Below are 14,390 nucleotides of genomic sequence, written 5' to 3'. Positions count from 1 at the left end.
TTAATGTTTTCAGTTACAGAAATACAAGAAGCCTAGTATGGGTGCAGCAAGGCTCTAATTAACTTGGTCAAAAAGTGTAGACCAGAATTTACAATAGTTCCTGGGCTAAATTGGGAGGGAATAAGTATAGCTGGCAAATGCTCTTACCCCATAATAGACCTGTTAGGGAAATATGGTAGCACTGCTACTCTGGGTAAGGCACATCTCACTTATGGCCAAGATTATTTTCCACTCTAGATCCCTCAGCATCCCTCTATTTCATGGACCTGAAGCTTAATAACATCTAGTTTGCAGTTCCTACCTGTGATTCCATAAATTGTTTTCATGCCCCATATCATGAAGTGACTCTGTTTGCAGCTGTCCAACTATAGTAAAATCAAGAGTCTGGGAAATTCATTTCTTAAAACTTATTTTAATATCCATGTCTTTCATTTGTTGGGTAAAGCCAAAACAGTCTGGCCAGGTTTAAGTTACAAATTAATACATTTGTTTAAAAAAAAAAAAATTTTTTTTGGTAAAGTAAATGAACATTGTGGCAATAAGGGGCCATCCTTGGAGAAAGTGAAACCCATATTAACAAAGCACGTCAAAACCTAGAGTCCCACTTGGTTCTTCACTAGTGACCTGATCCACACCAGAAAAGGACAGTACGCTCTGTTTGTCCCTACGGTGAGGTTAGAGCATCCAAGGGAAAAGGTCTTGTCCCAGAACCAGCTGACCTAACCCAGATACACAATAAGGCTGAGGGTGGGGAATCTATCTGCTCCTCCCTTCAGAGTGGAGGTAGAAAAAGTAGAAGATAAAGCTCAATAGTCACAGTGGAGTTACTGTAGTTTCACTTCAAAGAAAACCTAACCATTCCAGGAGCCTGAACAGGTAGACTTAACTGGTCCTGAAAGGAGTTAATTTTCTCTGAGGTTGAAGAGGGCAGGAAGTTAGAGGGAAGACTTAAAGATGCAGCATTTTCCCCCTCAAATAAAAATAAAGTTAAAAATATTTTAAAGTAGAATTCCAGATCCAATCAAGTTAATTAGAATAGTTACTAGGATTAAATTACTGGAATAATTTTTTTAAAGATCATAGTTTCTTCCATATCAGTGAGTACACAAATAGTTACCCACCCCCCTCTCTCAACAAAGTCCTTGCTCTCAAGTCTTTTAGAACCCAGGAGGGCTTCCTTCCTTGACAGGTTTTAGTGTATGTCAGGTACCTGCTGAAAAAATCCAGACCAGAAGCAAAAAATTTGGAAACCTGTAGGGACAGGTACTAATGAAGACTCAAAGGATGCCTCCCATTGGACTGGCTTCACAAACAGTTCTAATTCAAGAATTTGCTATGATCATCCCATGGTGACTCTCCATAGTGAGGGAAATAAAGTGTGCCCTATAGATGAAAAAACTTGCTAGCAGTGGCATTTCCCTGCTTCTCCCCTAAAACCGATATAAAAGAAACATGGGGGTTTCGAGCTGTGTGTGTGCTTATCCTCTCTTCCCACCCTCCTAACCTCCTTTTTCTCAGTTTTTGGGACCCTCCCCCTCCTGAATGCTGCATCTTTAAATATTTCTGGCTAGCTCTCCTGCCACATGTTAGTTACATTCCAAGCTGGCTGCCACATGTTTGGGCTCTGCCCTCCTTCCCCCTCTTTGGGTTTAGCACTCTGGTGTTTGGAGGGCAGAGAGGGGCCATGCGGCTCCCATTTCAGTTTCTTCTCCAAATGAACACACACTTCAGTGACTACGCGACTAAAAAGTCAGGCAAAAGAATGTTAAGATTTGACATCTCTAATTCTCCTTGAGATCTTTCAAAAATCCATCAGATCAGTCTAAACCAGTAAGCTACATCCACAGTGTGCTGGAACACATGCACAGCAGTTTGGAGGGGACAAAATGAGTTGGGGAATTTTCTGCCAAATGATCTAGCAGAGGAAAGCTTATGGACTGTTCAAATTTTAATGTAATTAACCAGAAACATACAATTGTTAGTGAACAGAAAGATCATGTGAAGGAAGCTACTGATCCCTATTGCTGCATTTGGCTTTCCAGACTATTTTCTGTCTTTTCTTTTTCTTCTGACAGATTCAACAGATAATATATAAGGAGAATCCAAGAGGATTGCATGGACAGACAAATCTTTATTTAAAAAAATAGCACTTCAAATAAATTAAAAGGGACAACCGTCAAGTGTTTAAATTGTGAAGAAATAGTTGAAAACCTAGAGAGACTCCTAGTTGCAGTCTTCTAACCTTATTTCTTGTCTAATGGCAAAAGGCCACACATCTTTCTTCTCCCATTCAACTGTTTCTCTACTGAGATGAGGGAAACAATTGTTAATAGGAGATCAGATAGAAGAGGAAAAAGCTGCATCTGATTGGAATGAACATTTCCACATACCTGCTAATACGGGTTTCACTTTGTGACCAAATGTTTTCTTTCAAAAATAAAAAAGGGACCAGGGAAGCTGTAAGTCTTTAAAAACTGAAATTATTGGGGGAGGAAGAAGGGAAGAAGGGAACACTAACTCTAGTGCCATCAATGGGCAATAGCAACTTTTTTTTTCCTTTGAAGTCAAACACCATCCCCAGCTGAGCCTTTTGTGCTGTGAGCTTTTCAGGAGATGTTACCTAAACTTTATTAAAAGAAAAGAACAAGTTTAAATATAGACACTGGACTAGCCCAGTCTGTATTTTCAAAGTCCACATTCTTCATCAGAAGCGCTGCGTCAGGGACCCCCCGAGTCTGCATGTTTGCACGTTCACAGTACATGGATCCAGTTAGTTTTTGTTTTTCCCCCCTCACTCAGAGCAGCCACACACGGCGGCCAGTGACATGGGAACCTCAGGGCTTTTTCCTGCAGGGCCTGGCTGGCACTGCCCAAGGTTTCTTCTCAATGAGAACTGATGCTGTCATGCTCTATGGATGGGAAAAAAGCAAGAAAAAAAGCACCTGGTACAGGTTTCATGAAATCCATTCAGATTCGCTATTCTCCGAATCCACTGCTGAATGCCATTTGTCCGCTTGTGTTGCACAGTCTTTGGCCTAAGAATCTGTCTCAGTTTGAAGAGCTGTTATTGGATGCCCCAGAAGTTGATGCAATTGCAGCTCCAGCAGGGCTGCTTGTAGAAACTGATTTTCGGATGTGAGGAAGTAAATAGGGGTCACATGCCAGCTGCTGGACATCGATACGATCTTCTTTTCGGTAGGCCAGACAGCGCCGGATAAATGCCTAGAAAGAGAAAACAGCTTTGAGAAAGCAACTTGCAACCAGAATGAGAAATTCAAATGAGGATAGGATCTTTTTCAAATAAAATCACTGTATGTTAAAATACAAAAAAAAAAACCCCAAAAAACAAAACCCACACAGGCCATTATCTCTCCTCCACAGGATGATGGGTGCTAGAGGGAGAAATGTAGCTAATGCCAACCATACACATCATCTCCCTTCCTTACACCCCACAGCAACCCTAAGCATCTCCCACTAAAACAGTCACAGAGGAGGGTGAATGACATGCCCTGCTGGTTGTATTCCTCTCTGGGCCTTGACATCAGTTTCTTTACTGTAAATGGAGATGTATGGTGCAACTAAAGAAATGAGAATAAATATAGTAATGCAGAATTTAAGCCATCTTTGGAGTCCCTTCCAAAAGCACCAATACTAGCAAGAGACGGGAAAATGCCAATTTTATTGAAAGGCTATGTAAAGTATAACCTATAAAAGATTGCTTGCCTTCTTGGGAAGAGAGGGAAATGGAAAAAAAATTAGAATTCAAAAATCTTTCAAAAAATGAATGTTGAAAGTTGTCTTTACATATAATGGAAAAAATAAAATATTATTTAAAAAATTAAATAACATCTTTTGGGAAGACAAAAAGTAAAGAATGGATACAGGTTTTTGAATAACCATTAAGGCAGGACAAAGGGAAATTCACCATGACTAGGAAGGGACTTGATAACCAGTCTTCTGGTTGCTATGTCACAAATGGAGAAAAGGTATAGGTAAGAAAATCCAGATGGTGTCACTGTTTCATGCTGTTATGTAATTGAGTCTGGGGGAGAAAGAGAGGTAAGCAATAGTGACTTTTGCAGTATACTCATGGAGCAAGTGGGATCTATGACAACACTGTGGCTGTTCAATACAGTTATTAAACTTTTCTTGGCATTCTCATGAGCTCAATGTGTATTACAACATAGAATTTTCACCTTTTTTGATGTTGTTCGCTTACTTTTTATTTTGTCTCATTTTCCCCCCTATTTAATCTGATTTTTCTTGTATAGCACAATAATCATGGAAATATGAATCGCACAGTTTAACATATATTAGATTATTTACTCCCTAGGGGAAGGGGTGAGGAAAAGGGAGGTAGAAAAATTTTGGAACACAAGGTTTTGCAAGAGTAAACTATCCTTGTATATATTTTGAAAATAAAAATCTATTATTTAGAAAAATGATTACAGTACTTATATTTTATTTAATTTATACTTTAACATATTTAACATGTCTTGGTCAACCTGCCATCCAGGGGAGGGGATGGGGGGAAGGAGGGGAAAAATTGGAACAAAAGGTTTGGCAATTGTCAATGCTGTAAAATTACCCATGCATATAACTTGTAAATAAAAAGCTATAACAAAAAATTAAGAGAGAGAGAGAGAGAGAGAGAGAGAGAGAGAGAGAGAGAGAGAGAGAAAATGATTACAGTCCAATGAAAGTTTCAAATGGCTGGAATTTATTCTACATGAATACTCTAACAACTCTTAAAAAGAAAAACTCATCAAAGAACATAGGTAGCAGAATTAATAAAAAGAATAATTGCCAAATGACATTTTGCACTGCTGTCTCAAATGCATGCACTGAAAACATTTTTGGGAGTAATTTACAAAGCACCATAATAGATTCTCAATAGCATGATATTCAAGAAGTTTCAATGTCTTCTATTTTTGTGAGACTGTGGGGTGAGTAAGAGTTCTTAGAACTTGTATAATATAGAATCTAATTAAACACTGAAATCTTTTTGCAGAAAAAAACCCAAAATAACTTTTTTCATGCCTTGGGATTATTTGATTTAGGTCTGAAAGGGGCCTAAAAGGTCATCTAATCAAAACTCCTCATTTTCCAGATGATGAAAAACAGAAGTCCTAGGAAATCTAGGAGGTAAAATGAGTAGAAGAAGAGCCAGGTTTGAAGTCCAGGCTTTTTCATTATTTAATTTTCTTATCTCGCCTATTTAACTGTGTGAGTCCTTCAAGATAGCACCTTGAGTAGGAGAGCAGTAAATCATCTGTTGAATGAATGAACAAAGCCACCTTTCCTTTCTTTCCCTTCCCTCCCTAGGGGGCCTTCAGACTGGTCATAGGCTGATTTAATATTACTTATATGGGAATAAAGGTGGAGGAGGAAAAGACAACAGTAGCAAGATCTGTTGCACTCAATAGTAATTCATTCCTGACCTAACATTTTAAATAATTTTTGGAAAAATAACCAACTTGCATATCTGTTGCCATATAAGAAGAACGTCAGAGGGCAAACTGAACAGTCCACTCATGGGATATGTCAAGCTTACCTTTGCTTCAGGTGTCACAACTGGCTTTGGAGGGAACTGCACTTCAGTAGCTTTAAGAATAGTATTCTCTTGTAGAATGTCTTGCTGCGACTGGTTATGTCCAAAAGGCTATTATATTTTTTAAAAAGGAAAAAGAAAGATTACTAAGATTGTCAGCTTAAAACATCAATCCTTTACAGATAAAGTTCAAGTAAAGAAAGGAAGAAAACAACCTCTTTCAAAACGAGCTACTCAGAGGTTGACAAGCCTAGAGTATAAATCCAAAGAAGATTTAAAATGGGGCTCAGCAAACTCTCTAATCCTGAGTAATGCCTATGGACCTGAATAAAACTCATAGGGTTCAGAAAAAGGATAGAAGGACAAAATACTGAAAACAACATACTGGAACAAATACTGGAATAGTGAGCAGGAAGGTAAGAAAGTTAGAGAAGGAATACTCAAAAATGAATGGTTGCAAGTGCTGTTCCACATTCTCAGTAGCACCAGCATTTTCAAAATTGCAAACCCGAATTGAGTTCTGTAGCATTCCTCCTGTGAGGAGGTTTTTTTCCTTATAAGCCTCATGCTATGTTACATGCACTGCTATGTTACATGAGAGGGCATCCAGTGTTTAAACCTCACCACTCCTGAGTTTTCTTCCCATTTTACAGAAGAGGGACTAAGAAATAAAGGAAAAGTTGGGGAGTTGGATGATGACAGAAACTTAATTACGTGATTGATTTTATCATTATACAAAAAAAGACATTAGGTGATTGGTGGGATGTTACACTAAAAGAACTCCTCAGGCATACTACTGTCTGCCAGTCTTTTGTCCCATGGGCCCACCCAGCTGTGGAGGAAGGGCACAGAGCAAATCACTTCAGCTTTTTGGGTCCCATTTTCATTGTGACATTCCATGTGTGTGCCTGTGTGTGTGTGTGTATGTGTGAGAGAGAGTGCCAAACATAAATAAATGATTGCATGTAACAAGTGTGTTTTATGATACAATCAACATTATAACAGGGAAGAACAATTAACAAATACAGTAGTGATGGTCTTTTTGTTTATATTTCTATTCCCAAGGTTAATTACTAGCTTAATTCGAGTTCTTTGCCTTGATGAAAGGTATAGAGGGATGATGAAGATGAAAAGTGTTTTCTGAGGCAGACTCCCTGGTATGAAAATTTGTAACACATTTATATATTATGGTTTAAATCAAGAAAATAGTTTTTACTGCTGGGGCAATGTGACATGTATAAACTTTGGAGGATATAAAATATTATAACTATATTATTAATATAAAATGTTAAAGTATAACTATAATGTTAAATTTATTATAAGCTTGAAAAAAAAACAATTTCTCATAAATAATCCTTTCTATTCTTTACAAATGGAAACAATGGTATTTATTAATGTTTGACAAGTTCATAATAAAAAAAGAAAAATTTTGAACTAAAATTTACAGAAATTGATAAAAGTTCTAGTATTTTGTCACCTAAAGCACAAAGAATTAAAAACAAATCACAGTCTCCTCTCCCAACTTGGGAACAGCCAATTTTTGATGAAGTGGTCGGGGGGAAGAAGGAAAAAAAAGTACAATATGTGCATATTCTCTTCTTCCATTTTGAAGCATGGCGGTTTGTGACTGATTTACATAGGTTGTATCTATGTCTATTATAATTATTTTGGAGAATTTTACATATGAAGGAATCAATTAAATTTAAGAACAGTACATAATATATCAAACTTTTGAAGAAATTGTACAGACCAATCAGAGAGGATTATCCAAATTTGCAAATGCAGAATTAAATTCAAATGAAATTTTTTTTATTAAAAGCCTACTATTCAATGAGATAATAAGATATAAGGCAAAGCAATGAGAATATAAACAAAACATAGTCCTTGCCTTCCAAAAACTTATAATTTCCTGAAGGCATACAAACTATAAATAAATAAATAATGATTCAAAGAGGAAGACAGCACCAACAAATGGGGATAATCAAGAAAGGCCTCATGGTTGAAATGGAATCTGAGACAAGCCTTAAAAGAAGATAAAGATTCTGAAAGGTAGAGATGAGGAAAGAAGGAATTCTTGGTATAGAGAACCACTTGTGTGAATGCTTAGAGACAGTTGGTCAGTAAAGCTTTTATTAAAAGTCTAACATGTGTTAAGTACTGAAGATTGCAAAAATAGGTAATAGTTTGGTTGACTTAAAATGCTAAGTGTATGAAGATGAAGGATGGTAGGGGATCATGTGAAATAAGGCCAAAGAGGGAGGTTGGAGACATCTTTTCAAAAGACTTAAAAGCCAATTAATCAACCAACAAGCATTTATTAATTACCTAATTGATATGTGCCTGAGAACCATCCTAGACTCTGAGAATATGAATAAAGAATTAAACAATTCTTTCTCCAAAGGAACTTACAAGTCTAATGGGGAAGATAAATGCATAAATATATATATACATATATATATGTATATATATATATATATATATATATATATATATATATATATATATATATATTATATATATATATATACACAGCATAAATATTAAATGAATAAATAAAACAATTAGAAAGACAATTTGGAGATATATTAAAGCAAATATAGGGTTGAAATGGTCAAATCCTGAACTTTAGGAAAATCACTTTGGTAGTAGAATGGATTGTAGTAGAAAGAGTCAGGGAGTCCATTTAGGAGGACATTAATTAGGATCTTAATTAGAATGATAGCTATATGAGTAAAGAAAAAGATTTGAATGCAAGACTTGTCAAGGCAGAAATAGCAAGATATACCAATTGACTGCACAAAAGGAGTGAGAAAGAATGAGGACTCAAGGATAACAATAAGTTAATGAAGTTGGATATTTGGAAGACTCATAATGTCCTTAACAATAATGCTGCAACACTGGCCCTGGAGTCAGGAGGAACAGAGTTAAATGAGACCTCAGACAATTACTAGCTATGTAACCCTGGAGAAGTCACTTAACCCTGATTGCCTACCCCTCAAAAAAACAAACAAAAAACCTAATTCTTTAGTTCTGAAGAAGAAAGAATTTAAGGGAAAGAAAGAAAGAATTTCTTTCTTTTTTTTTTAATAAATAAATTGAATGTAAGATATTGAAGAAACAATCAGTTTGAAATGTTCAGTAAAAAAGTGATATGTAGATTCATTTGCAAAGAGATGATAAATAAAGCCATAAGCCATGGTAACTGATGAAGCAAGAGAATACATAGAGAAAAGAGATTTGGTATATATTCATCATCCAGATACAGACACTGATCCAGTAAAGAATAATGAGAAGTAGATAAGAGAAACACCATCCCAAAGTGAGCCTGAACTCATCCAGAATTTGTGGAAACAAACAACAACAACAACAAAATCAGTGTTTTGTTTTGTTTTGCTGGTCAGTTACATTTACTAGGTGCCTTAAGCTAGAGGATCATTGCCCATTCCTTGATTATTCAGAAAGCTATTCTAAAACAGTATAGTTTTCTCTTCTATTGATGATAGTTGATGGATGTCACATGAGAATTGATAATCTTCAGTCATCTTGCTACAGGGAACTCAGGCAAGATACAGTTCCATGAACTGAAGGGTTTGGTAACCAAAGTTCATACAGTCCATATGTCCCTCGAATGCAGATGAATGTTCATATTCCTTACCTTCCTTCCATAAAGACATTGGTAGAAGATCACCCCTACTGACCAGACATCAACTTTATTGGAAATCTTTGGTGGTTCCTTCCCAACCACAAAGCACTCTGGTGGCAAATACCTGAAAAAAGAAAGATAAGAGAAATTCTTAAAAAAATAATTGTGCCAAACTAAGACATTCAATAAAAAGACATCTTTTATTTTGTAAGAAAAGGTAAGAAGTTAGGATGTTGTAATAGTCAATCAATTTGTAAATATTTAAGGACCTTTAAGTATCACACATTAGGGATATAAGTATAAAAAAATGAAATAATTACTACTCACAATGAGCTTATATTCCAAAGGTAAGTAAATACAAATATGTACCAAGATAGAATAATAAAAGGTAGTTTGAGGGGGAAAATACTAGCAGTTAGGATAAGGAAACAATTCCTGTTCCTTAAAGGCAGAAGGGAGCACACTACAGGAAAAGAGGAAAAATAAGTGCCAAGACATGGAAGATGATGACAAAGAGTTTGGCTGGATTACAGTAGGAGAGGAGAAATAATATGGAAGGAATAAAGTTTGGGACCACGTATTGGGTTTTAAAAACTAAACAGAGGAGTTGACATTTTGTCCTAGGAGGACAGAGGAAACCACTGGAATTGGTTAAGGAGGGAAGTTACACAGTCAGATCTATATTTAAGAGAAATTACTTTCATAAACAATGTGGAGAATGAACTGGAGAGAAGGAAGGAAGCTGTTACGATAATCTAGATGAGATAAGGGTCAGAATTGAGGTGCAAATTGTTTTGACCACAAAGGTCAATTAGGTGATGAAGTAAAAAGCAAAAATGAAAAAATTTGAGGAGAGAAGATGTGGAAGCAATGGGTCATGCCCAGCTTGAAGGACTTAGTGGAACTAGGGAAGACTTTTAAGGATGAGGGAGAATGGAAATATTCGAAGATCATAGATAAGGAACTAGAAGATAAAGAAAAATGGAAGATTCAAGAAAGGGGAGAAGTTGAGGATGCAATTTACTAGAGAACTCAGGAGAGATTTACATTTGAAGAGGATAGCCTTGGCAAGGAGAAGGGTTAACTTCTATCAGAGAATGGGAAAAAGAGGAGAATAGGAAATGATATTGAGGGATTCTAAGAAAAAGAGAATAGAAGAAGAGCTTGTGTCAAATGGTCTCATTATTTCCTCCTCCAGTAATTTTTTTTAGAAAGTTTCTCTTGGACTCTTTTTTGAATAACTGATGAGCAATGATCAGTTTCCAGTTATTTCCTAAAACAAAGATGCTGTAAATATTTTCAAGCATGTGTCATTTTCTTCTTTCTTCAATCTCTATGGGGAGTAAGCCTACTAACAATATTATTAAGCCAAAGAGAATACAAGGCTAGTGACTTGGGGAATATATTTTTTTCTTTGAGGGGGGTAGGAGGAGGAGAGGTGTTTTGAAGCAAATAGGGTTAAATGACTTGCCCAGGATCACACAGCTATTACATGTCAAGTGTCTGACATTTGAACTCAGGTCCTGATTCCAAAGCTGGTGCTCTCTTCATTGGAAATATGACTCTTAATCAGTTAAAACTGCCAGACCAATTCACACTTCATTAATGCGTCTATTTTCTCTTAGCCCCACCAAGAGTTGTCATTTTCCCTTTTGTATCATCCATGTAGATCTGATAAGACAGACCCTCAGAGTTGTTTCAATTAGCACTTTTGTTTATTTTTAGGGACTTAAGAGAATTTTTTAGTATGTTTGCTGGAGCCTACATATCTTCATTTGAGAACTGTCTGTTCATATCCTTTGGCCACTTATTTATAGGAAAATCTCTTATTTTTACATAATTGTATCAAATACCTATATATCTTGATATCATACTTTTTTATCAGGGAATTTGCTACAAAGTTTCCCTTAGGAAATAGTTCCCTTCTAGTTCTAACTGAAACAAATTTGTGTTTTCACTTCAATGACCTTGTAATAAAGTTTGTTTTGCTTGTGAATGTATTTTCCCTATATCTATCCTCCCCTTTAAATTTCTCCTTCTGTCCTCATTTCCTTGTTGAATTAATGTATGTCTATGAGTATGTCTGTTTAAATGAGAATGAGGTTCATCATGCCCAATCATCCAATCTTTTCTCTATACTTGTATATACTATTCTTTCCATATATACAGAGAATAACGAATACAAAAATGTTTTACTTCCCTCTCACACCTTTCTTCCCTACTATATTCTTTGCTGTTTTGTTGTAATTTTCTTTCTTTTCTCTCATAAATTCATCTCAATAAAATATTCCCAGGATCTTCTGTCTTATAAAACTTCTTCTATTAATTCTTAAATATATAAAGATTCTGAAAAGACATCTATTATTTTTTCTTTTGTTAGAATGTAAGCAATTCATCACTGTAGAGTCCCTCCAATTATAAAAACTTTTGTTTTTCTTGATTCATGTGCTTGTATTTCATAATTTCTTCTAATCTCTACTTCTTTCATCAAGAATACTTCAAAATTCTCTTTTCAAATTTTCCCCTATAGGAATTTATTCAGATTTATTATTTTTTTTAAAAAAAAGGTATAGTTGGTTGCAAACTTTTGTCTTCTGCTTTTTGGAATATCACACTCTAAGATTTCCTCTCTTCTAGAACAGTATTTATCAAATCTTATTATGATCCCAATTATGGGATTCCCCTATATTTGAACTCTATGTTGCTGTTTGTAGTATTTGGGGAAGTTGGAAGAGGTGGGTCTGTAACTTCTGGATTTTAACTATGACATGCTTGAGAACTCTCATTATGGGGTTTCTTTTAGGAGAAAAATATTTTTACTTTGCCCTCTGGTTTTAATAGATAGGCTTCCTTTGCAGCTTATGCAATGATGACTAAATCCCTTCTCTTCGGTCACTCAACTAGCATTTATTATATACCTCTTATGTGACAAGGATTGTATTAAATGCTAGGTTTACAAAGCAAGGTAAAAGACAGTCCCTCTTCTCAAGGAGCACATAGTCTAACAATAGACTACATGCAAACAACTATGTACAAATTAATCTATATACAGAATAAATTGGAGACAGTAAATGGAAAGAAAGCATTAGAATTCAAAGGGACTAGGAATCCTAAAGAAAACAGGATTTTAGGTGAGATCTGAAGAAAGCCAGAGAGGCAAAAATGAGAGGAGAGTATTGTAGGTTTAGGAAATAGCCAGTAAAAATCTTTAAAATTGGAAGATTTTGTGCAGAGAGCAACATGGTGACAAATGTTCCTGGATTGCATAGGATACAAAAAAGGGTAAAAAAAAAATTACTGAAAAGGCAGAAAGGGATTGAGTATGAAAGGCTGAAAGAGAGATAAAAACTTTAAAATCTGATTCTGGAGGTTAACAGTCACATAGAGAGATTACATGGTCAGGTTTGTACCTGATCAATTTGACAGTTGAATAGGGAGTGAATGGAATGGAGGAAGATGTTTAAAACTGGTAGACCAACCAACAGGCTATTGCAAAAATCCAGTTGTAAGATGATCAGGGACTTCATCAAGGTGGTTGCAATGTCAGAGGAGAAAAGAGGAGTATACAGAAGAGATATACATAGATATGTTTCTACCTACAAAAGTACAAAAGAAAAAATCTGACAAGTTACTAGATTGTGAGAGAGAGGGAGGGAGGGAGGGAGGAAAGAAGAGAGAGAGAGAAAGTGTGTGAAGTATGTGTGTGTATGTGTGTGTGTGTTTAAGAGAGTTAATGGAGGATAACACCAAAGTGACAAGCCATATGACTTGAAAGGTTGGTAATACCTTTTTCAGAGGGATGGATGGAAAGATGTGGGACAGAAGAATGGCAGTAAGGTTTAAGTGACTTGCCGAGGATCACAGATTAAAAGGCTGGATTTGAACTGAGATTCTCTCACAATCAGTTGTTTTTGGTAGCATATACTTTCTTCTTTTCTAAATTTTCAATCTTTTGAGTTTATTGTAAGATTTCTTGTTTCATTGTCATTGGCTTTAACTTATTTTTAGAGACTAGGATGTTTTTCTACTTTCTACTTTCTATTCTAAGCTATTTTCCCTTTCAATTCCTTCCATCAGACTTCGCTATTTCACTTATAATTTCTTTTTTTTTTTTTTAATCTACTTCATTTTCTTCCAGGTACTTTTGTAATCCTTCCCTTTAAAATTGGGAGATAAGAGTGTCATATGTAAGCCATTCCCCCACCCGCCTTGAGGTTCTGCTAATACTAATCGAGAAACTGTTTCTTGAATGTCTATGGATATAAAATAGTTCTTTAGAGTTTTTCTAGTTATTTTTTATTCTTTCTTATACCCAACTTCAAATACTGAGTTGGAACTTTGAAGCAGAAATAGATTCAGTCCCCTGTAAATTTTTGATTGGGATGACTGGGGCCTGGTTGTTTGGTTCTAGATCCATGCTATTGATTTCTACATCTTCTGGACTGTTTAGATTTGGTGTTGTGAACTTCTGGCATCCCTGAGATGTTCCAGCTCATAGCTGCCCTATTGGCCCATAGGGCACTGAAGGTTTCTCTATTATTCTAGGGTATTTCCCATGCTTCCACATGTCCCATTGCTACTTTTTTGTTACAGGGTATGACTTAATTGGTTGGGCAATGGGAAGGGATATATTTCAAGATGAAGGAGATACAAAATGATATCAATGAAAAAGTAAAATAAAATATTAAAATATTATTTCAATTTTAATTTCTCCTTATAGGATCTAACTTACAAATCATCAAAAAGGTAAAAGAATGAATTTAATTTATTTAAAGCATTTATCTAAATAAAAAAGGGCAGGACATTGACAGACTCTTTAAAATAAGCCAAAAAAAAAATTCTTGGCTGTTACAGTGGAAAGTCCAACAAACTTTGAGTTAGAAGTTCTGGGTAAAAATCCCAGTTCTACTGGTTACCAGAAATGGACAAGTCACTTAACCATTCTGAGTTTCAATTTTTTTTATTTGTAAATAGGGTCAATAAAACTTAGCAACACCAAAAATACTTTATAGATTATTATAGCACTTTATAAACTACTTAACTCCATAATTAAAAGATTTTCTACTACTTTGTGTAGGCACACAGTCCACTAATTTAAAATAATATTCATAGGAGCATAAATTTGAAATGGAAAGAAATCTCAGAGGGCATCAAATCCAAGACCCTCATTATATACTTGGAATTCTTAATCCTTAT

At 35.5% G+C, this 14,390-nt stretch overlaps 1 protein-coding gene across 2 annotated transcripts in view; it reads right to left on the bottom strand.

Annotated features, from left to right (window-relative positions):
• Positions 1–392: 392 nt before the first annotated feature.
• Positions 393–14,390, bottom strand: part of TLK2 (tousled like kinase 2) — a 149,662-nt gene continuing 135,664 nt past the window's right edge. For both annotated transcript variants that reach the window (XM_051994940.1, XM_051994942.1), the window contains 3 exons: positions 9,207–9,318; positions 5,555–5,662; positions 393–3,222 (listed from right to left, as the gene is read on the bottom strand). In XM_051994940.1, coding sequence (XP_051850900.1) covers positions 3,049–3,222; positions 5,555–5,662; positions 9,207–9,318 — 394 coding nt within the window. In that variant the 3' untranslated portion in view covers positions 393–3,048. The remainder of the gene's footprint in view (positions 3,223–5,554; positions 5,663–9,206; positions 9,319–14,390) is intronic.

This window comes from Antechinus flavipes, chromosome 4 (genome assembly GCF_016432865.1).
Source record: "Antechinus flavipes isolate AdamAnt ecotype Samford, QLD, Australia chromosome 4, AdamAnt_v2, whole genome shotgun sequence".
NCBI lineage: Eukaryota > Metazoa > Chordata > Mammalia > Dasyuromorphia > Dasyuridae > Antechinus > Antechinus flavipes.
Note: the sequence above shows the minus strand (reverse complement) of the source record. Positions and strands in the feature narration are given on the sequence as shown.